The sequence below is a fragment of the Trichogramma pretiosum genome, unplaced genomic scaffold, assembly GCF_000599845.2.
Source record: "Trichogramma pretiosum strain Unisexual culture from Peru unplaced genomic scaffold, Tpre_2.0 scaffold54, whole genome shotgun sequence".
NCBI lineage: Eukaryota > Metazoa > Arthropoda > Insecta > Hymenoptera > Trichogrammatidae > Trichogramma > Trichogramma pretiosum.
In genome coordinates, this window is record NW_019641628.1 from 301,124 (window position 1) to 327,483 (window position 26,360).

The window sequence follows — 26,360 nt, forward strand, 5'->3', positions numbered from 1 at the left end:
TCTGATGAGACCGTTGGTGTATAAAATACAATATTTAACCGATAGAGTCTTGTAAGGCTTTACTTGTGGCAGTTTTTTTTTCTTTTAACCGATCGATAAATCGTTATGTATACTCGCGTGCATAAATGCCGTTTGAAGGAAGTTGAAATGAATGTTATTGTACATATACGCAGTTTACAACTGTACGTGTGTTTCTTTATGTATTAGTTTTCTGAGTAACTTCAATCCGCAATATTCTTTGAGCATTACTCACGTTTATTTTGTTATGAAAATCGGCATTATTTCAAGGGGGAGATTCAAAAATTCATGTTTTTTTATTGAATAAATCAAAAATAGAGATTATTAAGAGAAAGTTAAAAAATGGCTTATCTGAAATTGAAGTTTTTGGTGTGTAATTTTGAAGTTTTTTTGGTTCATTATAAATTCACCTTCAATATGAACTGTTATTGAAGTGGGAATATGGTCAGAGATATTTTTTTCAAAAACAAGAAAAGTGTAAAAAGCGTAAAATATTGCATTGTTTTAAATGTTATTCATTTTTTCAATTTTAGACAATTTAATTGCAAAACAAGTTCATACCGAATAAAAATATGTTCAAAATGTGAAAAAATGTATCGATTGATTAGGGGAAGATTTTCGACTTGCACAGCAAGTCGCATACTTCGCTGACGGGTCACACTATGAACAATACCTAATAATTTTACCATTTTTAAAGATTTTAAATTGAAACAACTTGGAAATGTATCTCAAAACATAAATAAAATGACTAATTACTTTCAATCATTTTGAATCATTGCTTCCACTTTCAAAAAATTATTGCTAAAAAAAGTTCCCCCTTAAAAGCTACAAGTATTAAGTTGATCGTTGTACTTTTTTATGAATTTATAAAAATAAATGCATATAATATGAACTGCAGAATGATTCTTCATCAAGTACAAAAAGATTCATAATACGTATAAAAAAGGAATGAAAGTCTTTTCAGTTACCACGAGAGGAAACTTTAAAAATTTCGATTCAAAGAAAACTTTGGTTTTATCAATAAATTAGGTCAAAATTGATTAATACTTTTTTTTGTATCTGATTTAAAACTAATTTAACGTGAAACCATCAAAAAGTTTTAAATTAGTCATTCTAAAAAATGATATTTTGATGAGCTTTTGAATATTCAATATAAAATAATATATTTGAATGTGCAGCAGAATTTAAAAAAGAATTAGTTTCAGTCTAGATACAGGAATTTTCATAGCCATTTTAAGGCCATTTTAGCCATCGGTTATTGTTTTGAGAACGATCAATATTTCTTTTCGGCACATCCAACAATGAATACATCCAGTGTCTCTATCATTTAGTCATTAGCTACATCGAAATTATTCCAATCTACGTTTATTTATTTTCCACCGCATAAGTAAAATAAAATCATATTAATTAGTTTTCTCATAATGTAGTTGGATTTCACCAAAGTCAAGTATTGTAATATTTTAGAACCATATATTTTCGTAAAATGGAAAGTTTGTGCGTTTGTATGTAACGAAAATGTAAAAATTATAATGAATCATATTAATAACGGTTTATCAAGTTCTTAAAATGAATGAAAATAACTTTTGTTGCACCAAAAATCTTCTTGTGGCATGTTACTGCTAAATAATTTACTTGCGCGAGTAGAACGAACGGAAATAATGGTATTTATAAACTTACATAACATATTCACGTGCGATTGTTCATTCTAAATTCAACAAATTACGATCACTCCTCAACACACGAGTAAAATTAACGAAATTAACATATTTCGCCGATCGAGCAATGTAAATTCCAAGCTAACTTTAATGTATTGTACATCGACTACCGTCTTACCATCAAGGTTTTCCAGTTATATATATCGTTATCGTAATATATATTTATATTTGGTTTTCAATAAAAGTTGGCCTACAAAATACATTTCACATTCATCCGCTTAATTATATATGAACGTATAACCATCACACGAAAACAACGTTAAAGCATCTCTATATGTTCATATATTAATTTCATTCATAATATTTTTACCGTCGATGAAATAATCATGTTCGTACACGTTATTCGTTTACCTTAATTATATTTCATTCATTTAGCATTTTTTTGTGTCGTTATCACATATTACGAGAGCATTAAATATTTTTCAACGTAACTATTGTTATATAAATACTGTCTGCGTTTGATACACTATATACTCTCTCGCACCCTGGGTATGAAAATAAATTTAACGCGCTCCTCACTTTCACGCACACATTTATTAATTTTTTTTATACACTGAGTGTCTCACCGCTCGGAGAATGATGCAATTTTGGCCTCGACGGAATAACAACTCAACAATCGCTGCTCATCATCATCTGCAGTAGACACTTGGCTCGATCAGACGCAACAGCAGCAGCAACAATAGTGAGCCCAGCAGTTCGGGTCCCGACGAGCTCGCCGCTATGCTCAGAGCACCTGACGATGGCTGCTCGGAGTCATCCTCGTCGTTTTCCTCGTCGTCGTCCGTTAGACCGTGCTCACGTTTGTAGTCTGTGAGATAAATTTCAAAAATTTTCACAATATTAGCCACTTTGATCGAATTATTTGATTAATCGATGATTATGGAAGATTTTCTTCATAAAAACATTTTAATAGCCGATGAGAATCAACTGATTGATTCCAAACTTATATACAAATTATATAATATATATAATAAACGAGCTTGAATTCAAGCTTAACTTGTATTAATTGATATAATATAAAATTTCATAACTATAATTGTAAGAAATTGAACTATTTCATTCATTTGCATGGCCAATGAGCATGCAGAATATTATGCGGACTGACCTGGGTTGCGCCACTCCTCGACTTCGTAATCATTCGGTCGATTGTGCTTCCGATTGCCGTTTTTACCTGAATTCAAATAAAATGAGCAATTATAAAAATTAAGCACCACACGCTATGAATTACGGAAAAAAGTAGCAACCCACCGCCCTTTCTGGCGTTTCCATGATTTGGATTTACTGTCGTTGTCGATGGAGCTGGTATTTCTGGAAAATTTATAATTATACATACTGTATGAGTAATGAAAAATAAAAATTTAATTATGATTTGAATGAAGGACAAAATGGCAAATCACCATCCAGCTTAATGACTCCATCTGTACCACCAAGAGAATTTTGTGCCACGCATTTGTACGTGCCGAAATCCTTTGGACCAACATTACGAATTTTCAATTTCATATACTGATTATATCCATTTTTGGTGCACACCGCTTCATATTTATCGCCTACAACCGCACGATAATTTCCTGTTTGAAATAAAAATCTCGTATACAATGGAAATGGAAGTGATTTCAAATTTTATATAGGACTCGAAGATTCAAATATAGATGAAAGAAAAAAAAATATTGATAACTTCATTTGAGAGACAAAGAAGGAACAACTACAGATTGTCAGAAATGTGCTCGTATTTACCAGAGACTATCATGTCACCGTGTTCAGTAGTCCAATAATTTATTGAGTCGGGATAAGCTTCACTGTGACATTCAAGCACTACGTCCTGTCCAATGTAAGCTCCTTCCAATTGATTTGGTATTGATAACATTGGTGGAACTGCAGATAAAAGCAAATGGAACAAAACGACCATTTATTCGGTTGTTTTTTTTTTACTTTATTTTGATAATTTCTATTAAAATATATAGATCGTTTCTGCATTACGTTAATTTAGAAATAAATCGTTTAAAAATTCAATGATTGGTTTTGCTCACAGAATTACACATCCTCTTCTCCGTTTCATTTCCGCCACAATAATAGTTATATTTTTTTAAAAATTTTAGAATCAAAGATTCGATTGAATCGATCGAGTGAATTATTTTCATCAGATATCTATATCAATGTTATACTAAATAAGTCTAACATGGAATTTCACTTACACTGTACTTTCAAAATTACTCTGGTGCTGACTTTTGGTGGCACGCCATTGGCAGCTATGCACAAATAAGCTCCCATGTGTAGTCGACTAATTTTCGTAATGTGTAGCACTTCGCCATTAACTGCGTTAACTAGGGGAAGCAACAGTCAATATTTGATAAAATCGCTTTTAAAAGTATTTGATGGTCGCCGATCCATGCACGCGTATCCATGCTAACTGTACTCGCTTACATTGACGAGTCGAGCGTTAACCGACAAAAATGCCCCGACATAGCATTATCGAGATCAGAATCACAAATGTATCGCTTCACAGAGCATTTTTTATCAAAATTTAGCGCGTGGAAAGCGCATCGAAAAAGTCCATTTTTTATGACATAAAATAGGCTGCTCTCTTTCTCCTGGAATATATATTGAGTCCCCTAACTTATACGCGCGCATTCGCATACAGACGTACATGTACGAACACTGACCTTTGTTGCACTCGAATGATTTTGCGCGGTACGCAATCATTTGGGAAATCTGGTTGCAGGCCAGGAGTCGCAACTGTGTATATACTTTTAACATGATAGGTACGTTACGCGTATATAAAGCAGATGGCTCACTCCTGGTGCGAGTTCTGCCGAGGATCAATTTTATTCAAATTTTGTTGCGGTGTAAATGTGACAAAAAGCAAAAAAAGCAAAAAAAAAATCAGGAAAAAAGAGGAGAGAAACGCGTCAACGCTCTGGAAAGCGAAAATAGCGCTTTAATCAAGTAGTAGTCCCAGTAGGGCCGTACGCAGAGAGAGAGAGAGAAAGAGGGAGAGTCGCTACGCGATTTTCCAACTGTGCACAGCAATTTACTCGCTCGTGGACTTGGTGAAATGTTGTATTGCCTCTCTAGTCCGAGTGAGACGTACTACTGCACGCGGCGCGCGAGTATTTTTATGCGCCTACACACGGGAGGTACTGCGCGTGGTCCCGCGCCCTCGGCGCCTATCCCGGTATTATACAGCTCTTTGAATGCAAACGCAATTAATACGCACTTTCGCATATATACGCGTACACGGCGGCAGGCGTTACGTCCCAAACTTCATCACGCTTCGTGCATTCTAGAGTCGAGCGTCGAACCTGCGTATATAGGTGCGAGCACATATTTATATACAATATAGACGTGCGGGAGACAGAAGAGCCGGTATACGAAACGCAGATGAAGTGAGCCGAAGAATGGTAGACCGATGGCTCTTGGGGAATAAAAAAAAAATAATCCACGCCCGCGTACAGAGCAATGGCAATATATTATCGCCCAGAGCTGTGGAACGCGCAAAACTTTTTTTTGGCCTTCTTTCCTTTTTTTTTGTCGGGGCTGCTGCTGCCGCTGCTACGTTCGAGTTCACTTATATTCGTTCTGCACATACTCAAACATGTATGGAACAGAGCAGCAGCAGCAAAAAAAGAAGAAAGAACCGGTCTCTCTCTTTCTATGTGTGTGTATATTGCCACTGATGGAAACGCGAAACATTCGCTTTTTCTTTCTCTTGCTCTCCGCTATATTAGCAATTATTCGTGCACATGCACGTACATTGCACGCCTACAGTCTTAATACGATACTCTGATCGATGCGGAATAATTTTCTCCTTTTTCTAATTATCTTTTTTTCTCCTTCACATATAGTGTCATAGTTGTCCTCGTTTCAAGGCAAAAAGGTCATAAAAGTAAAAGGCGCGAGAGGCCACGACAGCCTGTATAGAAGGAAGAACACACACACACACGTAGATACTCATACAGTCGTGCACGAAGCTTTTACAAGAGATAGAAAAAAGCTTCATTTCAAACCTAAAGCTTTTGGGATGTCTAGAGGGCTATCAGAGCGTATACATATATATAAAAAAGGCTTTACAATAATGGTGTTAGAGAAAAAGAAAGAGAGAGAGAGAAAAAGGATGCTTGCGGGGCTCCTTGGTTGGCCTTGTACTGTACTACTGGGACTCTACTAAGTATAACAACACACGAGCGGTGCGCGAGAGCGAGCGAACGAACGAGCCACGCAGGCAGTATATATAGAGCACGAGTGGTAATGCGAGGCTCCGAGCGAGCGTCCAGTGCACGGCGCCGGGGTTTTGAAAGCTTTTTCTAAACGGCTCTTATTCGATATTTTCTTCAATTTCTCAACTCGTGTTATCCTTTTCATCCCTCGGCTTTGGCTCGACTCCGCGCCGAAGGGCCACCAAGACGAATATAGCCCTCGCTGTATTACATCCATACATGCACATACACGCTTATATCAAATAATAATGGCCGTACCTCTGAGAACGAATAAATCAAAAAGAAATAAGTTAGATTTGATGTGATTGTAAAATTGTACACGATGGAACTCGTGCGCTTTTTTACAGCGAGATGAACGTAGTTGACCTTTGACTCGTCGCGTCGGTTAGTTAATGAGTTCTACTACTGAAAAAAGCCTATATCAACGCTCGTCGTTGTATGACACGAGAGCTCAAAAATATCAGCGAAATGGTAATTTCATATCTCCCGGAGCTATGATTGTTCTCTCACAAAGCGAAGAAAGCTCAAATGAGCCAATGGAAATTCAGGCGAAATAGCTCCCTTTAAAAACGTCTCTCTATTACGTGAATTTTTCTATCGCAGTAATTAACAAATTCTATACAGGCCACGCTATATGTAGCTCACCCGATCTTCGGGCTAACGCATAGAAATGTAAACATATATATTTACGTCAAAGGTCGCGAGTTTGCGCATGGCGGGCCACGTAGTGTCGGTACTGGGAACAGCGCGTCATTAGTAACTGAATAATTACTTTAGAGAGAGAGAGAGAGAGAGGCTCGCTAGATATACTAGAGCGGAGAAAGAGAGAAGCCATGTGGCTCGCTTGGCTAGTATACTGGGTATAAATTATACGCTACGCGCAGCATTGAATTTCGACGTCATGAAACGTACTATATAGTACACGTAGCGCACTGTATATGAGTGCGCGCGTGCAGAGAAATGCGACTAATAATTGATTGCCAAAATGACACATCGCGATATATATACGAATTTCGCGAAAACTCACCGCAAAATCGTGAATCATACACCGTCGAATGCATCATTCTCGAGCTTCGGTCTGCTGCATTACCGCAGCTTGTCGCGCGCGTAGTACCGGAGAGCGCTTTGAAAATATTTCGATATCTTTGGCGATACCTTTCGCTATATGACAAATTGACTTTATCCAAAAAGAGAGACGATAATTTGGATTTTGACCGATTCGTGCGCTATCGCGGCCACTTGACAGACGCGCTGCCACGAGAAAAAAAAATACCGTTTTATTGCAGATAGACGCAGCTCGCGCGCGCAGGTGTGTGTGCAGGCGCGGAAATATGCGTGAAAGGAGTTGGAGGAGCTATTTACAGCACTTGTTGCTCGCGCTATGTCATCTGTCAGTAGAGCGTATCGATGGCGCTGGATTCGACACGATACTTCATGGAGAGTCATTGGATTAATGTGTATTATAGGTCATTCGGGCGATTTGCTATAGCGAACTCAATGAATCGTAGTCACGCACAGAGCTGGATAATGAATTGCAGATAACACCAGTGATTAGAAGAATTAGAATTTTCTAATCATCAATTTCAACCTACGCAATATTACGCTCTTTGTTGCATCGAATATCCGAAAGTATGCGTATTTTCAATTAAATAAAGGTAAACGCTCGAAAAAAGATGTTATCAAACAATGAAAACTTGCATATTCAATAATATTTTGTAATTGAAAAAAGTGAGATTAGAGCTTTTTAGAGCTTTTTTTACGCCGCGGGAATGGTAACTCGACATTCACAAGTACAGTATCATGGACACACCCACGTTTTCGAGAGACACGGACCGATCGACCAGACATCACAGAATAGAATACGTGTCAGGCAACTTACCGCTCTCGCCGTTGTAGTGAATGTTTTTTCCGTCCTCGCGCTGCCACATGACGTAGGGCTCCGGGTATCCAGTCGCTTTGCAGGTGAGGGTCACATTGGAGGCCTCGCGCACTACCATGTCCGTGCTTGTTTCCTTCGTTACGAAAGACGGTGGAACTGAGGTGTCGTAGAGAGAGAGAAGGCGAGGCGTTAATTATATATAATACGAGTCCGCGAAGGCTCGTTAGCAGCTAGCTGGCATTAACGCACAGCAGCGTGGCAGCGCAGTTAGAGTACTTACCGACGACCTGCAGGTATCCCTGGCGACTCCTCATGGGATCGGTATTGACCTGGCACATGTACCAGCCACGATCGACCTCCTGCACGTTCTTGATGTGCAGGTACCAGGTGCGGTGGTCCGTGTACGACAGGGATATGCGCGAGTTCTGCGTGATCACGTTGTGGTGTATCGAGAGGATCGTTTGCGTGTCGACTCGCACCCAGGCCACCTGCAAAAGCCCCCGAATAAACATAATTAATTTCCTTGCCCCCCCAAAATCGATTCGAATTATCCGGGTTATGTACGTGCGCTAAAGTACGTATTCAAAAAAGGAGGGCAAAGCCATGAGAGGAGCAAAGCAATCTGCGGCTCGCATCGAATCAATATAACAAGATGTTAGCAAATGAAAATCGAATTCCGTAAAATCTCATAGCCCGAGCTGCAGCAGCTGTTTTCCCAATATCCATCTCACACACACATACACAGAAGCATCTGCTTTTATTCCGTCTTTTATGCCGGCATATATATACAGTCCGGGAGTGTATAAGTATGTGCCAGAGCTTAGCTACATCGTCGCGTATATATAGCTGCTCTGCTTTCTTGAGTATTCAGGACACGCCGAATAAGTCACGCAAATGCAAGCGGTGTAATTCCCATTTGATCTTTCTCTTTCTCGCTCGCTCGCGCAGAGCATGTCCTCACGTTATTCCGTCGTCGTACTTCGCTCTGGGAATTTCTCCCGCACACACACACACACCCACACACAGCTACCCTAGTGCACTCAAATATATACACATAGAGTCATTGACTTACTCGCAGTCACTCACTCTTCTAGTCGAGTTAAAAAAAAAATATGAGATTTTTTTCCAATGCCTAGCGCATAGCCAGGTGTGACTTACCTGTCTGATAGTGCTAAAGCCCGAGCACTCTTTTCAGGCGTTAAAGGACTATACTACTGGTCTCGTGTGTGTACACGGCTGTGTTGTTTTTTTCTCTTTCGTCTGCTCTGCTGCCACTGCTTTTAATATCATTTTCTCTTGTTATTTTTCATAACGCGTGGTTCTCTCTTGCTCTCTCGCACTCTTGGTTCAAGACAGAAACAGAGCTAAAAGTGCACGACGAGTATATATGAGAAAAACGAAGTATTTTATAACGTAGAAAGGCGCTGATGAAGAAAAACATTTCAAGCTCTTATATAAGAATGCCCGAGCGTGAGAGCAAGAGGTTTTTTCGCGCGCGCGCGTGTGCAAAAAGTATTTTTTTATGGTTCTTGCTTCTTGCCACGCGCCCCCGCGCGCGCGAGAAACATTAGAAGACTTTTTTGCGCGAAAATTGTTTTACACCGTTTCGTGAATAATGAATATTATATACTGCCAAGCTGCTCGCGACTGCGACTGTGCGACTTGGCCTCCTTTCATATATTCCTTTTTCATTTTCATTTTTCGCTCGATGTAAAGCTCTTGTTACTCTTTTCATATAAGATCCCTTGGGTGAGATTCTTTATGTCTTAGGATAATAAAGCAATATTGAGAATATTGTTTATATGAACTACTTTTAATAAATTTACATCGTTGAAAAAAATGTTGATATTAAAAAAAATCAAACTTTACTTTATTGATCGAGTAAACGAAAACGTTAAAAGCCATAAAAAGTTTATATTCATTCGCAAACAAACGTCGTATACAATTAAAAATAAAATATTTTCGTTTAGTTCATGTATAATTTTAAAGTGTGAAATTTCACGCCAGAGAATTGAATAAATTTATTAAGCCGAATGGCGTGAAAAGAAAGCCGCAAGCTCGCTGCGAGCACACGTGTGTGTGTGCGCGCGTGCGTAGCTCGGCTGATATGCGCTAAAAATTCGCATTATCCCCCGCAACGCATGAACATTTATTATTCGAAGGCGAAAGGGCGTTAACGAGGCTTAATTAAGTCGAAAAGCGCAGCGGCGTGGCGCAACAACAAAACAAAAAAAAAAAAAAAAAAAAAAAAAAAAAAAAAAAAAAAAAAAAAAAAAAAAAAAAAAAAAAAAAAAAAAAAAAAAAAAAAAAAAAAAAAAAAAAAAAAAAAAAAAAAAAAAAAAAAAAAAAAAAAAAAAAAAAAAAAAAAAAAAAAAAAAAAAAAAAAAAAAAAAAAAAAAAAAAAAAAAAAAAAAAAAAAAAAAAAAAAAAAAAAAAAAAAAAAAAAAAAAAAAAAAAAAAAAAAAAAAAAAAAAAAAAAAAAAAAAAAAAAAAAAAAAAAAAAAAAAAAAAAAAAAAAAAAAAAGAAGCTCGAGGGAGAGAGAGAGAAAGAGAAATATCGTGCGTATTTGGAAGCTAGCTATTGCCGCTGCTGCAGCCACTGCAGCTGTCGTTGAATTGTATACATTATTATGTTAATATATTATAATCAAAGCAACCTATATATTTATGTTCGCTCACTGCTGTACATACATACATAGGCAGTGCGAGTATATGCGCGCGCGTCCCGGGGCATGCTTTGATGCAGCGATAATACATTAACTGTAATAGAAGCAAGCGTGTGTTTAACGCTACAATATACGTGTGTGCGTGCGTGGGGGGGCGCGGGCCAGTATATACCTTGTAATTGCGCAGATTGTCAACGACGCAGGCCAACAGCGCGTCCCTGCCGACGCTCATCGTGACGTTCTGTATCGGCTCGGCCAGTATGGGCAGCGACGAATCTGCGAACAAACGGAGAAAAAAAACAAGGTAAATAATGCAAATCGGTATACATTCGAGCGATATACGGTGCGTATTTATATTAAATTCATGCTTCCTTGAATAATGATAATATTAATAAGCGAGTATGCGGTGGGTGTTCAGAGCGCAGCTTGCGAGTGCAAGCTCTGTTAAATTGGCATGAAGAAGAGCTTTGCGGAAGTAGAGGATCGCCGGCTACAAGTGCCTTCTTGGTGAGTATGTATACAGACACAAATACACGCACTGGCCCGTGTATTATCCTCTCATCCCGACCACTCGCTCGCTCTCTCTCTCTCTCTCTCTCTCTCCCCCCAGAGCTCTCCAAAGCACACCGCATACACAGCTCGGCCGAGGATACGTCTCTGCAGCGGAGGAGTATCCAGTGCGCGCGCGATACATCCTTGCCAGCTGCGCCCTACACGGACTACGTATATAGCACGATGTGCACGGGGTAACGACTGTCTGTTGGGCTTGTATACTACGCCGCGCGTTTAATGGATATGCACGCAAATTCGGCGGATCTAATCACCGTACGGACATTAAACTTCTCTCTCGGACGTTAACTATCACCCGAGAATATAGAGGCGGCTGATATACACGTAAGATGCTGCGAACATACAAATGAAAATAAACGCGTGCTCGAATGACAAATCCCGTTACTTTCTCCTACAGTTGGGGTTGTTTTTGTGGCCGTTGTTGCTGCGTTTTTCATCCTTAAGCCTCATAATTATGCCTGTAAAATTCCACTAAATCGTAACGAGATAACTGCCGAGCGAGCAAGACCCTGAATCACGTGGAGAGAAGCCATCATTTTGTGGCCAGCGCGAGTGCATTTCTTCTGCCAGCTAGATTGAATGAAAGCATCGTTAGTGTTATATACACATACAAGCGCACACATACAGGTGCAGTATAGAGGCGGAAGTAGCAAATGGAAGACGAAGTAGACGAGAGAGAAGAGTTGAGCCTTGTAAAGCTGACTTAACCCGATGACTTAAAGTAAATTACGACGTTTTCTTACTCGCTCTCTCTCTCTCTCTCTCTCTCTCTCTCTCTTGCTCTTCTCGCGCGTGTACACTATCCTTACAGTCGGTTAAGCGTCCATCTCTCACTCACTCTCTCTCGCACTTGTAGCTTCTATCCTTTTTGCAAACTTGCCCTCGTCTCACTCTCTTTCTCTTGACACTCAGCATTCTCCCTCTCGCAATAGTCTCTTTTTACCTCCTTTTTGCGCGCTCGTAAACGTCACTTTTCTACCCCTCCCCTCCCCCCGCTAAACTAACCCATCCTCCATCGGTGGTAAACTTTCAAAAGCGATTGATTTTCTCAATTCTATAAGCTTTTCACCTTATCGAATGTATTCGCGCATTTTAGTCCTACACTCGTTATAATGAAATCCAACAGGGGGGAAATTCTTTGTGACCCCGCTCTTCTCTCTCTCTGCCTCTACCTTCTCTATCTACATCCCATCTACGCTTTTGTTTGCTCAAAGGACGACGACGACGTCGTCGTAGAGCTGAGCTGTGACACGCTGTGACGCGAGACGAGGAAAAAGCAGGTCGAGTGTACTCGCTCGCTCCGCCTGTGTGTCTGTGTCGTCGCTGCACTATGCACGCGGATACATACATACATACACACACAGCTGTTGCGTCGGCAAATGGTTATCATTCAATTTTGTTGAGAAGGCATCGTCGTTGTCGTCAACGTGAGCCCGCCCTTATGCTCGTTGTGCGTTATTATTATTATCATTATTATTATTATTATTATTATTATTATCCTACTCTTTCGCTCTTTTTTCATCCTAAACCACGATTTTTTTGTTATTATTGTTGCTTTTTTCTCTCTTTTGATTTTTTGTCGTTTCAAAGCTCGCTACAGACTTGGGCGCAATCTTCCACCCCGAAGAGTATGAGTACAGTAAGGTATACTTTAACGTGTCAGAGAACCAAAGACATTTCTGCCCCAGCGCGCGTGTATATGTGTACATTCTAACATTTATGTCTGTACATATACTAGAGGCAGCAAGTAAACTGATTGCATTAATGTTCTGGAAACTTCTACATTACCCAGCTGCAGTTTAATCGGCAAATATATAATAAAAATAAACTAAGTTATTTGTATAATTTAGCTAAATAGTAGCAGTACATCATCGTGGAAGTGAAGACATCATATCAACTATTAGAGATTACTTTGTCACATTTATCGTTTCGCAAAAATCGTGTGTTTTTTAATTACAACTTTTTACTGCCGGATTTGTGTAAATACCGACGAAAGACATTTTACGCACGCTCAACAAGAGAGAAGTTGCCATCAATCGAATGCAATATCGCTCTTTTGTCTCTATCCATTTCTCTATCCCCATTCTTAGCATTCTCCCGGCAATACATATACGAACAAAAAAGATACGTTTGGAATGCGAAGATTTCTCATTCAAACAAGAAGACAAGAAAGAGGGGAAACTCGCGAGTTTTCTCAGCTGCTTCTTTTGGAGACTCGGGAGAAAATAGCGATGCAATGTTCGAGAGAAAATTGTACCGCGAGTATTTCAATGTTCCATCGATTTGGTCAGAGGTTCTTATATCTTCCTCTCGGTGAATCTTTGCACAAAAGACACGGGTGTATAGAGAAAGAAGAGTATGGGACGAGGTAGACCGGGGGTAAGGAAGGGGGGCAAAGAGAAAGGGAAAATAAAATACTACCAGCTAGGCTAGTGAACGGATTGAGGAACCCGAGAATAAGGAAGATGAAGATATAGCAGCAACAGCAATATGACAGTTTTTTCCTTTCCGATGATCACATGTGGATGTGTGAGTGTCTACGTAGGTCTGTCTGTCTGTCCGTGTGTATACAAGTCGAGGACGCGCGCAAGGCAACCAATGCTATATGTATCTGATGAAATTGAAAAATACGACGATGGGACCAATATCAGATGCTTAACGAAAATATTTGCTGATGTACTCGAATGACTTGCAATAAAAAAAGTACGTATGTATTTACGTGATACGAATAGATTTTTTACGGATGAAATATTTCATTTTTTAGACCGGCCTCGCAAAAAAAAAATTTCCCTCGTGCACGTAATACTGATAAGGATTTGGATCAAAAATACAATGAGAGCATTTTTTTCCATACACGAAATTTCGTTTATGAATAATATTAATACTTCATATGCGATGTATATGAATGAATTAATGAAATCCAACGAAAATCAAATAAAATTCGTCATTTAATGCTCTCATAGCAATATACAAAATTAAATAAAATAATCCAATTAAATATATCGCAAAATATAATCGCCTCGTAAAGTTTGCAAATTTTCCGTTCTCCCGGTATACGTATATCTACGCATACAAAATTCACAATTACCCGACTAAGAATACGATCATATGGAAATAGTGAAAAGAAGTAAAAAAACGAGAGTGACACTATTCCAACTAGCGCAAAAAAACGATTTCCCAGAGTGTAAGAAAAAGAAAAAGGGAAAAAGAGAGCGAGAAAAAAGTGGAAAATGAAATTGCAGCTGTAATGTTATTCGAAGAGCATCGTATCGTAAAACTGCGTACTTCTCGCCTTAGCCTCCACATGCATGCGCGCACACACACACACACACATCCACACACAACTGTACACTGGATCTGCTATACAGAAACTATCGTAGGAAAAAACTTTTCTTCGGGATCAAGCTTAGATTCCTGTTTCGACTTTTTAACGCCGATCAAAATAATACTCGAGAGGGAGAAAGAGAAAGTAAGGGTAGCTGCGAGAGTTGCAAATTGGAACTGGTGTCGAAAATCCATGAAAATTTAAAAACGCTATGGAAAAAGTCTATAAGAGAATTTTACGCCTGAATAAGAAATGTTTGCACGCAAATCTGAGAAAACACATTAAAAGCGTACCTATTCTTGAACCCCAGAGGTATCAAGCTGATCCCACATGCGCGAACTTTATACTTTTTTCGCAGGCATCATCGGTGGGGGGACGCCAAGCTGCGCATAAGACCATCTATCATGTATTCCCAGAGTGTTGGCTAACGTTTAGAATATCGATGCGGAATCAACTTTTTTTTTGCAACATGAAAACTTTGCGAGTATTTACATTTGGCTTTACTACCATGTCTGATATCACGCGGGGTCGAACTACCTTTTTTTTTTGGTGAATAATGAAACGATGCGTGAGCGCGTCACTGAAACTTTTCAATTTTCGGCATCTATAATGCAGTATAGTGCCTTCAGCTACTTCAACATTTAAATTTTACACTGGAAAGCAGTCGCATACATGTTAATACCGACCAACGTGCAAATTAGACAAATCACATTTGGGCTAGCCTCTGGAATACAAAAAAAAACACACACATTCGAAGCATGGATACGTCTAGTCTGTCAAATAAACGAAGTCCGTATTCATGGCATTCTAGGGGTGAAAAGTCGACTGAACTTTTGATTATTTTTAAAAGCCGTCGTTATATACGAATGGTCAAATACGCTGCGGCCGCACGAGGTCAGCTTGCAGATATAGCAACACAACAAAGCTCCAGCACATAGGAGTACCGCCGCCGCCGCCGCTGCTGCTGCCACTGCAGCCGCCGCACCACAGCGCAGAGAGCGTGTTAAATATTTTCGTTCCCTCGGACCATTTTTTCTCTCGCTTTCGTTTCAATTTCTCTTCTCTCTCCCTCTCTCTCCGTCCCTTGCTTTCTTCTTCTTCTCTTTTAGCCTCGGTGTATATATAGTTGCTTTTCTCTCTCCCTCTCTCTCTTGCTTTCTCTGACCACAGCCGGCTCTCGAGCTATAATGCATAAGCCACGCGACCCAACCCACTGCTATGCGCTCTACATACACACATACGTGTATAGGTGTAGGTGCGCGGGGCCGTTAGCTTGGAAGACTAATAGCTCGGTGTGTGGAACCTCTGCTTTATGCTGCTGCAAAAGTTTTTGCATGAAATTAACGCTAGAAAAATTACTGCTATTACTGCAGCAAGGAGAAGGCACAACGTATGTATACCGGTTGAGCTGCAGAATGCATATAAGGCGATGGCATTTACTCCTGCCCTCCTGCTATAGATATACACGGCAGCGAGTATATACACGTAAAAAAAAAGAAGCCGAACGTATAGGCTGCAAAACAAGAGAGAGAGAGAAAGAGAGAGTGAAAGAGAGAGGGCAAAAATGTAGAGCTTGTTGCGGGAGCTGAAAAATGTGTGTGTAGAGCTGAGAGAATAATAAGAGATGTATCAAGTGTTCAACGGGAACGAAGTATATAATTAACGAGTGCAAAACTTGACGATGAAGCCAATGCGCACTGATACACACCGATACACGTGCTGTGCGCGAGTAGTGCAAGCTCGTGCTGTATTCGCTAATGATTGTACACACAGATGTATATCAACGACGTGTATATCTGTCTTGATCAAGCGATTCACCTACATAATGAATGCGCTCGGCTTGGCCACGATGAGCGAGAGAGAGAGGGAGGAACTTTTGACCTTTGATACATAACGACGACGATCGATGCGTTATGTGCGGGCCCAACGACGCGTGCACATGCGGCTCTACACATACGTATAATACGCACATGTACGCGAGACTAGATACGCAGCATTAATGCCAAACTCGGGGAAAGTTGCCCGGGGCACGCTACTGCTGCGCCAGCCGCGCGACAACTAAAGCCTCGGCGAGCCGGGCTATGTTTATAAATTATATTATGTATTAAATAATGCGTGTGTATGTGTATATGTGTGTGTGTGTGTGTTGTGCGAGTGCGCGCGAAAAGTACCGCAAAGTAGCGCGTACCGCAGTTTTCAAGGGCCGAAACTGTAAGCGGATTATTACACGCCTTTTACTTTCCGTGCTAAACAGCTCTCGATGCGTAAAAAAAAAGGTATGTAATAACGAATCTCCGAGCTCATCTATGTATCTACGACCCACGCGTACTGCGGCACGAGTAATTTTTCCCTCGGCTCGTGAGCTGGGGAAGGTTACACGCAGCGAAGCTTTTGCTACGATTGCACTGCTGCCACTGCTATTACGCGTGTAAGAGAAAGACGAAACGGGGGGGCCGAATAGTCAACCACTTGCAAATAACAAGAATGTAGATATATATTATACGTATGCTCAATCTCGCTCGAGTAAACATGTTCTCTCTTGCGCTTCCTCCTAAAACCAGTTTTTGAACTGCGTTTGCATCTCTCTTTCTCGTGGGCGCGCGTAGCCTAGAGAGAAGGAAAACGATTATATCTCACTCATCTTGGTATTTACACAAGCGACGTTTGCTATGTATACGTATGTGTGTGTGTGTGTGTGTGTGCATGTGTGGGTGAATGTGTGTAGGTGAGGGCGCGAGCAAGCGAGGGGAGGGTGTGCGGCAAGCGGTAGCACTTCATCGACTTGCGGTTTCAACCAAGCTCACGTCTCAAGGATCTCTCCCGCTCACACCCTCTCGCTCCCTCCATCTCTCTTTCATCTTCGACGCATTAAAGACCCATGATTTTATATATTCCCTCGTATCCCAGTCATTCATATTCATGAGAAAAGCTTATCTGACTGGGCAAGAGTATATGTGTCTGCGTGTGTGTGTTGACGCGTGTCCATCCTGTACTCGGCGAGTGAGCTTTCCATTCAACAACTTCGACTAGATCCTTGTGCTTGCGCCCCGCACCCAAAAGTTATATTCTCGGCTACGAGTTGCGGTGCGTGTCGGTGAGTTAGAGAAAGGCATGCTGACCCATCCCATAGTTTCACGTATACCTCGTGTTCGTTTAGAGAAGATTCATTATGTAAAAGAGAGAGAGAGACGAGGATAGATAGTCTAATTGGTAAGTTCTATTTGCATAAACACCTTGTGAATCTTATATAATGCGTACATAATTATTCAACAAAAGCGCACGCGAGTGTGTAGAGAGGATTCATACACGCTCCGATTAGCTATTTAATTAAATGAATATTCAATTGGCAATTCTGTGTATATGTGTGTGTGTGTGTGTGTGCGCGCGAACAACGTGTACGTATATAATATATATTTAGAAAGAGAGAAAGAGAGAGGAACGGATGAGTTATTGATTGTGAAATTGGATTATTGTTAGCTTAGGACATCGATCGCAAAACTCTCGTCTCCTTTCGATCGCTGCATCATTGTCAGCGTGTGTGTACAGAGACGCGCCGGCAAGATCAACATTTTAGTAAATTCATAATGCTACGCCAGTTGGTTCTCATAAACTATCGATAAGATCGTCGTCAGGATGTATGGATATCAAACAAGATGCTATTACTACGTCAACTTGTTCGAGCATGACTTTTGGTCGCAAATAAATATTGACTTAATTACAGTAAAGTTATTTTCTGAAACGTGATCAAAAGTTTGGGACGACATATTATTCTTCACTGGCGCTTAGAAAATTTATAAATTTTATTTTGTTAATCATCTCAAACTAATTAGAAAAAAAACCATAGTCGATATACTATTCAAAAAATAGAAATATTGAAAGTTTACCTTGCTCGTCTCCTGGAAGTACTTCATGAGCCACATGATGTTTAGGTATGTTTCCAGTGTATTGAAAACTTCTTTGACGTCCTAGAAAGAGATCAATTATTAATAATTGACTAATAAATTGTGGCTAATTAAATGGTGTCATGTTTAATTTAAAAAAACGTTTTATTTGCTCTGATACAAATATTTTCATCAATCAAAATCAGTATGATCTAGTTAAAATTAAAAAGTCTTTTTTATGAATCCAATGATATTTATGCCAGTAATATAAGTCGCAAACTAGGGCTTATTCGTCAGTCAAGTTTTAGCCATATAATGTCGTTGAATCGAAGACTGACCCTAAAGATGAAGATCTTCCTAAATTGAGGAGATTGTGAAGCCAGCTCAAAAATAAAATTTTGAATCTCGGTTTCTGAAGCTTCTACTAACCCGTGTGGAAATAAAACTGTGGTAAAATTATGGGGGAAAAATTATGAAAAAATTATGGATTTAGCTCGTTTCCCATAGTTTTCTCATAATTTAAAAATCACTTTTCAAAAGAATTCAATATTAATAGAATAATTAATTAATTTAAAATTAATAGAAATATCTACAATTGAGTACTTCTCTAAAAAGCTTTTTGGTGATGTTCTAAATGACGTCACTGAACTTTTTAGAGAAATATTCACTAATAGTTTCATAAATCTGTATTGAAAATTTGATTTTTGGAATGTCTTCTAAATCCCTTGAATGATTTCCACCGACTAATTTAGCCGCACATCGCTCAACCGTAAAAAAATACCATAAAAAAGAAAGAAATACTTTTCCCCATTGAGTTGCAAAGTAAAAATAAATTTTATACACGCACCACGTTTCTAATCACAAATGCTACCCTGAAATTTGCGAGAGAGAAAAACCGTATACATAGACGAGCTTGCAGCTTGTTTGAAAATAATACATCCTGAAAGATACACATTATGATGCTCGCCCATACACACACTTATTGCATGGCTTTTTTTTCCATTTGGCCTCGTTTTGATGATATGCTTCTTTCTTTCACAGTACGTATAAATATGTGAACGTGAATGTGTGCGGATATGTGTGCGAGGTATACACGCGTGTATATGGAACCAACTGACCTCATCATGCAAATTTACATTGTCGACGCTCTGAATTTTGGTAAGTGAATTTCCAGCCTGGCGCTAGCAACTCCGCGGCTCTCTTATACGTATTATACACTTTACTTTTCGCCTACGCGATCTCTCATATACATACATGCATACCTACTTTCATAAATTTATATATGTACATTTACCCATTCGCGATATAATGTGAGTGTCTCTCTTGCTCTCTCTCTCTCTCTCTCTCTCTCTCTCTTTCTCTCTCGCCTTTCCTACAGCCATAACTATACGTTATATTACGCGCAATGTCACTGCTTTTACTGTCACTGCTTGAAAAGCAGCGAGCTTGCGGTCTCACAAACCTCTTGTCGTGATTTTCTTCCCATACATACACTTGCACGCGCACCCACATACGCTCGCACGCGCGCAGTAAAATTATTTTCACCTTTTCTGCCTTTCTCTCTTCGAGTCCTATGCTGCTCATCTTTTTGACGCGTTAACTCGCGCTTCTCGCTCTTTCACTCGCGCATCAGGATGATATAAAAAAAACTGGCTGCCGTACCAGAATCATCATAGTCGAAGGGTGGCATATAAATATCAGATTTTTTTTCTATATTATTTTTTTTACTCTTCCTGCGAGCGTGCACACACATACCTTCTTCATTTATTATTATTCTCTAAAACATTCACTCGTGATAAGCATTGCACCGAACATCAAAACTATATTGTTTTGGAGAGAACTTTTTTTCACGAAAAGTCAGTTTTTTTATTGTCCGGCAATTGTATTCAATTTATTCAAATGCGTATTCATCTCGAAGTATATTTTCAGAATTTTAATAAAAATAAAATTTAACAGCGTCCGGAATTCCAAAAATACGTTAAAATAAATTTCGAAAAATATAAAATAGAGAATAACGAGAAGAACGGTTGATTCGTCCGTCTCTATTTCTTCCTACTTGCACTCTAGCAAAAATAAAATGGCTCGGCTCGCGAAGCAGTCAATAATGTGAAAAATCTACGTGCGTGATAACTCATTTGATAAAACGACGCTTGTGCCTGGGATCAACACAACGGTAATTTGTAGTTAAGTATATAGCCACCCTAGACGGCCATCGTTATAGGAGTCAGTTGGAAATGTTCCTGTGTTCCCGAAAATCTTTCTTGCTACCCTAGCCCGTATGTAAGTGTGTAAAAGTTATTTATCAATTCGTTTAGCTTTCAGCCGTTTAGCTTTCAGGGAGAAAAAGAAATATCATGAATAATTCAGGAATAATGTATGAAGTAGTGATCGAGCGAAACTTTTCTGACAAAAGTCTCGACGAATTCGATGGCAGGACGCTGGAAGAGACAACGAGAAATACAGAGAGAGAGAGAGAGAGAGAGAGAGAGAGAGAAAAGAATCTGAATAAAAGCCTCACTCGTTACTCAATTATTTCAAGTTCCATTGAAGATTAGCCCTTATACATATCCTATATCGCGAGCACGGCTAGAAGCTGGTCTCTTCTTGCTCGTTGTTTTCCTAGGGTGAACATATAGTTGCCTTACCCAGCCAGTTTAAGTAACGTGCTTAAACTGCGAAAAGTATAGAAGCCCTAGTGCGCGCACACACCCATACGAGTGTTCGCATACACTTAAGCGCGCGATATATATATATATATATACGTACATGCTCGTTTATGTGTGTATGTATGTATATAGATGCCCCAGAGGAACGTTTCAAAGTTGGCTCGTTCCGGTCTGTCGCGTCGTTTTTCCGATAGGCTCTTTAACTAATTCAAGTGCACCGCACCGTAGAGAACGAGAGGGTGAGCCAATGTAGAAATACAAGAAAAGAAAGAAATAGAGAATAACGTCGAGTTCGGGGATAAAATTCCAGTGCCGTGTGCGGATTAAAGCGCGAGCGACAAAAGGGAGTGCGAGAATTGGAGAGCGAGGGGGCGATAGAGAGATAGAGAGAGAGCGAGAGGGAAAACTAGAGGAAAATTTTGCACCCTAGCGCTTGCTCGTGTAAAACTGCTCTATTATACCTTCGATCTTTAAATTCAAATCGGAAGGACGAGATAGAGAGTTAATTTTTCCTACTGTCGGTATAATGTCATCGAGAAATAATTTATATCGAGACGTTCCGTGCCCGCATTCGAATTTTTCCTTCGAGTCGTTTAAGCAAGCTGAGCGTGGCGTATATATAACCGATCCGTATAAATTTGAGTGAAATGGATTTGCGATTATCAAGTAGACAAACGAACAGAATGTCTAACCTGTTAAATTTTCATAAAGTCGCTCTTCGCAACACGCCGCGAGATTGTCGAGTCGAATATATACAGCTGGAGCTTGCAGGCTAAAGCAAGTCTGACATACATAATCATCCTGTCCTCCTCTCTGTCTCTCTCTCTCTCTCTCTCTTATCCATTGCTATTCTCTTATGACAGTATTCCATTTCTGGCAAATGTTTCTGGCTAGCGTTTCACTTAAATGAAAACTTAACACGAACGCACGCGGATGCCAGGCTATTGCCGACTGAGCAAGTTTTTAAATTAAGGCACCCTGGACTATAACCTTGCCTACTCTTCTACGATTTGGCTCTTTATTTCTCTTGCCCCCTCTTTCCTCTCTCTCTTCTCTATACTCATTTCTTTCTTTTTTTCTTTTCTCTTTTTTTATTTCCACTGATCTTGTTCCATAGCTTCTGTTCAGCTTTCTTATCCCACTTGGCTAAACTTTTTTTCATTCATTTCACTTTTCATTACCAACTATGTATATTTATATATGTACGTGGCTCTGCTGTTCGTGTGTCTGAAAAAAATCATAGCTTTTTTATGAGAACTCTGCTGCCGTTGTAAAAATCATCAAGTTTTTGTTGAAAGTTCGCTTTTATAGCTGGCGTAGATTCAATTTTTTTTCACGAAATGCGTATATTACGCATAAATTAATTAAAAAATAGCTCTTGCATCTAAAAAATGCGATAATACATAATCCGATCTTTCATTCATATTTGAAGATAATAATAAAAATTCGAGCTCGAAAATCCAAAGGTATGAAGTCAGTATCGGATAATGCGAAGTAGCATAAGAGGGTAAAATACCGTAGATAAAGCTTAAAATTGCTCTACGGCGTCTGTGTGTTTGCGCGAGGGTGTTATACTCACTTTCCAAACATTTGCTTTCTCTCTTTCACGCTGATAAAAGTCGTCTGTCTTTCTTAAAAAGAAATTGACTCAGGCAATATCGGAATGCGCGAGAGTGGGAGGAAGAGAGAGAGAGAAATAACGTCAGCCGATCAATGCTCGTAAGAGAGAAAAAATCTTTGCCCTCCGCGAAAGCGAAAGAGAATATGAAAAGAGAGTCATGTAGAAATAGCTTGCACTGAAATGAAATGCAGATTGCCGGCATGTACGAAAAAGCTCGCGCAGTAAAACAGCATTCCAAGATAAGAGAGAAAGAGAGCAAGAGAGAAGGAGAGAGAGATAACAGTTTGTTATGGCACCCAATCGTTCGTACACGGACAGACGCTTCAGAATTGAAGGCAATGAGAAAAGAAAATAGACGCGCGCGCACCGAGAGAAAATTAAATAAAACCATCATATAGACTGCTGCAAGCTGCAGCGACTGCATATATATGCGCACTTCTTATCGCCCGATTGACAACGACTGACACGTGCATCCGTCAAAGGGGGTGAGAGTTCATCCGAGAGGGAGAGAGAGAGAGAGAGCGAGACGCTCGATGTTCTCTGCGTCGGTATCTCTTGTTGTACGGCTGCCGGCCCGAGTCCGATGTATATTATTTATTTTTCAAAGCGTCGAGAATATTGCGAAAAACTTTTTTTTTTCAAGCGGCATTTGTATACACCGACTGCGCATAATGCTCACTTTCTCTCTTTCTTTCTCTCTCTTTCGCTATTCGATCTATCCGAAGAAAACAGATACATAACCATTAAAAATTCATATCAGCCGAAATGTATTCCATTTTCGCGCCTTATCTAAAAATTCTCTCCATCGCGCATAGCCAATACGTAAGTTGGAAAAAAATATTTTTTACCAATAAGATGGAAAGTAGCTATTGGCATATCTAAAAATATGCTTCTGCCTTCATCCTTCGCATTTAAACAGCTATAAATTCTGATACGCCGCTGCGCAGTCGATTGGTATAGCGGAGCGGCGGCGGCTCTACTGCTGCGCGAGCTATATTCAATTGTACGTTAGCTATTCTTCGAAAAGTTGAGAGAAACTGCAAATCGTCCTCGCGGGACTTTCAATGTATGCACTGGCTGGTGCTGGTGCTGGTGATGCTGCTGCTGCTGCTGCTACTGCGCCGTTTGCTTCCCAATGACATTTACATTTATATTGACACACACGCGCACGCGTCGAGTATATTAGAACGTTTGGCCGCGCGAGCGAGCGCGCGTGCTACATGCAAGCCCGTACAATTTTTATTATTTTTTTCTTCCTAGCTTTTTTTTCGGTAGTTTTGTTTCGGTATATTTTTTTTTGTATCGATGTGCAGGCAGTACGGCAACACAACGGCGCGCGGCGGCGGCCACCGCTGAAAATAAACTCTGGGGGCGCGTCAAGGTAAAAAGCATCGATGTGAAATTTCAGTTCCAACGTGTGCTGCGACACTGTCTATCTCTCTCTCTCTCTCTCTCTCTCTCTCTCTTTTTCTCTTGTATATGGTCCAATGATTTTAACGCGTGGGGCCATGTGTGTAGCTGCTGCGCTACAAAGCTCCCGCACCGCATGTGTATATGCGGCAACGTTTCAGGACTCTCTCGTGTAAAGGCTAACTTTCGCTCTGTATATGTGTATATGTGTGTGCGACGCAGTCTAAACCAGAACTGACGTATATATCTCTTAGATTACGTACGTGTGGGTGTACGTATATGTGTAGCTTCCAACGGATCTCGGCGATGTGCGAATAAATCAAATTTTCCCGATAATTTCAGAATTGATTCATTGCGCTGTGGCGCGCATCGACAACTACGTACAACTCAATTTTGTATCGAATTGTTTAAAATCTCATAAGCGCGCATCGAGTCGGAAAAGGTGAAGCTCTCCGAAGTAAAGAATATTTCTCCATAGAGAAACCCACACTCCGACAAAAGAGAGAGAGAGAGAGAAAGAGCGATAAGACAAAAGAAATCCAGAAGCCTGCGAGAACTCGCACAATCCACTTTCATTTTAATACTCCTAGCCGGTATGGTATGTGGCAGGTTTGCACTGGCGGTCTCCTATTCTTTTTCCATCGCGGCAGCGACGGCGGCAGTGCGACAGAGCTCAGGAGTTGGCGCGTTGACTCGTGCCGTGCTCGACTACAAGGACGAGTCGCCGCTGCGCTGCGCACTGAGCCGTTCTTGATAAAACACGCCGCTTTTCCTCGATATTTTCCATCTGGCGCTGACGGGCGCTATACCTAGAGACCTATATCTATATCACGTGTACTTGCATAATTTCTTTATTCCTCGAGCTCTTGTGATCGTTAACGTTTACGGCGGATTGTACATAGCGAGAGGCTTTTCAGCCGCGCTCGATCCGAGAGCGAAATTTTACCTTTTTGATTTTCATTGATTTCAGAGCCATGAAATACCGCATTTAATTAATACTTTTAAAAATATTAAACATAAAATGATTTCTCTTTTTCCAATTGTGCACTAACCATCTTCCCCTTGAAATGTAAAGTCCATGATGAATATTTGTGACTTCGAAGAAAATTTATTTTTTGATGCTGGGTTCATAAAAAATGTCGAACATAATTAGAACGTTAGCTTGTAATATCTAAGCAATATCCATCGATATAAAAAATTTGACTAACTTCCGAAAAAAAACGATGAAAATTAATTGAAAAAGAAGTTAACTTTCATCTGTGTGAAGTAAAAAAAGTAAATAAATAGAGAGAAAAAGTCAACGAGACAAACATAGCAAACATTTTTTGACGTGTCACTGACGAGCGACTACTTTTATTTCTTGATTTTTTTGAACCTACTCTCTCTCTGTCCCTCTCTTTCTCTCTCTCTTGTTCTGCCCACACAGAGTATTATGTCGTAAGCTTCACAGAAATGAAAAGTTCACGCGCGTAGAACAATAAATGCCCGCCGCACGAGCAAAAAGTCAACTGCTCGGAATGACAGACAACGTTCAGCTGACTTTTTTAATGTCAGAAAGTCCTATTGAGACTTTCAACTCAATCTATGCATTAATAAGCGATAGAATGAGCCTTCTAATTTTATTTTGACTCTTTTATTAATGGGATTTTACGCAAGAACGTCATTTTATATTGTTCCGAACTAGTTATTTATGTAACAAGGGCCCAAAAGGCGTTTTTGGGCACGAGTGTGCGGAAAAAGACACGAGTGCCGGCTATGCCGGCACGAGTGGGTGTTTTTTCCGCACACTGTGCACAAAAAGCTGGGCACGTGTTGCATACTAGTTATTTATGTAACAAGTGCCCAAAAGGCGTTTTTGGGCACGAGTGTGCGGAAAAAGACACGAGTGCCGGCTGTGCCGGCACGAGTGGGTGTTTTTTCCGCACACTGTGCGCAAAAAGCTGGGCACGTGTTGCATACAAAATTTTATGCAATAGGAGACGAAAAATACTTTAATTTAAATGAGGCGTTTTACCGCACACCCGTGTCCAAAATAAGGCATTTTACCGCACACAAGTGTCCAAAAACGCTTTTTGCGCACTAAAAAATGTCTTATTTTGCACATTTTTAAGTGCACAAAAAGCGTTTTTGGACACTTGTGTGCCGTAAAATGCCTCATTTTGGACACGGGTGTGTGGTAAAACGCCTAATTTAAATTAACGTATTTTTCGCCTACTATTGCATAAAATTTTATTTGTTGGTTTGATTCGAAGTTTCAAGGGCGTTTTTACAATTCTCTCGTAACATATGATAGGTTGAATGAAAAACTCGACTGATCTGTTCTTGCGTTGAGATCAAACAGATACTAATATTCACAGTTTTCAACTTGGTAAACAATAATTTTCGTTTGATATTA

At 39.9% G+C, this 26,360-nt stretch overlaps 1 protein-coding gene across 1 annotated transcript in view; it reads right to left on the reverse strand.

The window, feature by feature from the left end:
- Nucleotides 1–1,271: 1,271 nt before the first annotated feature.
- Nucleotides 1,272–26,360, reverse strand: part of LOC106651260 (lachesin-like) — a 38,380-nt gene continuing 13,291 nt past the window's right edge. Inside the window, exons 2-11 of the mRNA XM_014369701.2 lie at nucleotides 18,272–18,352; nucleotides 10,665–10,768; nucleotides 8,107–8,314; nucleotides 7,827–7,982; nucleotides 3,926–4,054; nucleotides 3,468–3,605; nucleotides 3,131–3,301; nucleotides 2,982–3,041; nucleotides 2,839–2,904; nucleotides 1,272–2,541 (exon numbers count right to left, since the gene is read on the reverse strand). Coding sequence (XP_014225187.1) covers nucleotides 2,363–2,541; nucleotides 2,839–2,904; nucleotides 2,982–3,041; nucleotides 3,131–3,301; nucleotides 3,468–3,605; nucleotides 3,926–4,054; nucleotides 7,827–7,982; nucleotides 8,107–8,314; nucleotides 10,665–10,768; nucleotides 18,272–18,352 — 1,292 coding nt within the window. The 3' untranslated portion in view covers nucleotides 1,272–2,362. The remainder of the gene's footprint in view (nucleotides 2,542–2,838; nucleotides 2,905–2,981; nucleotides 3,042–3,130; nucleotides 3,302–3,467; nucleotides 3,606–3,925; nucleotides 4,055–7,826; nucleotides 7,983–8,106; nucleotides 8,315–10,664; nucleotides 10,769–18,271; nucleotides 18,353–26,360) is intronic.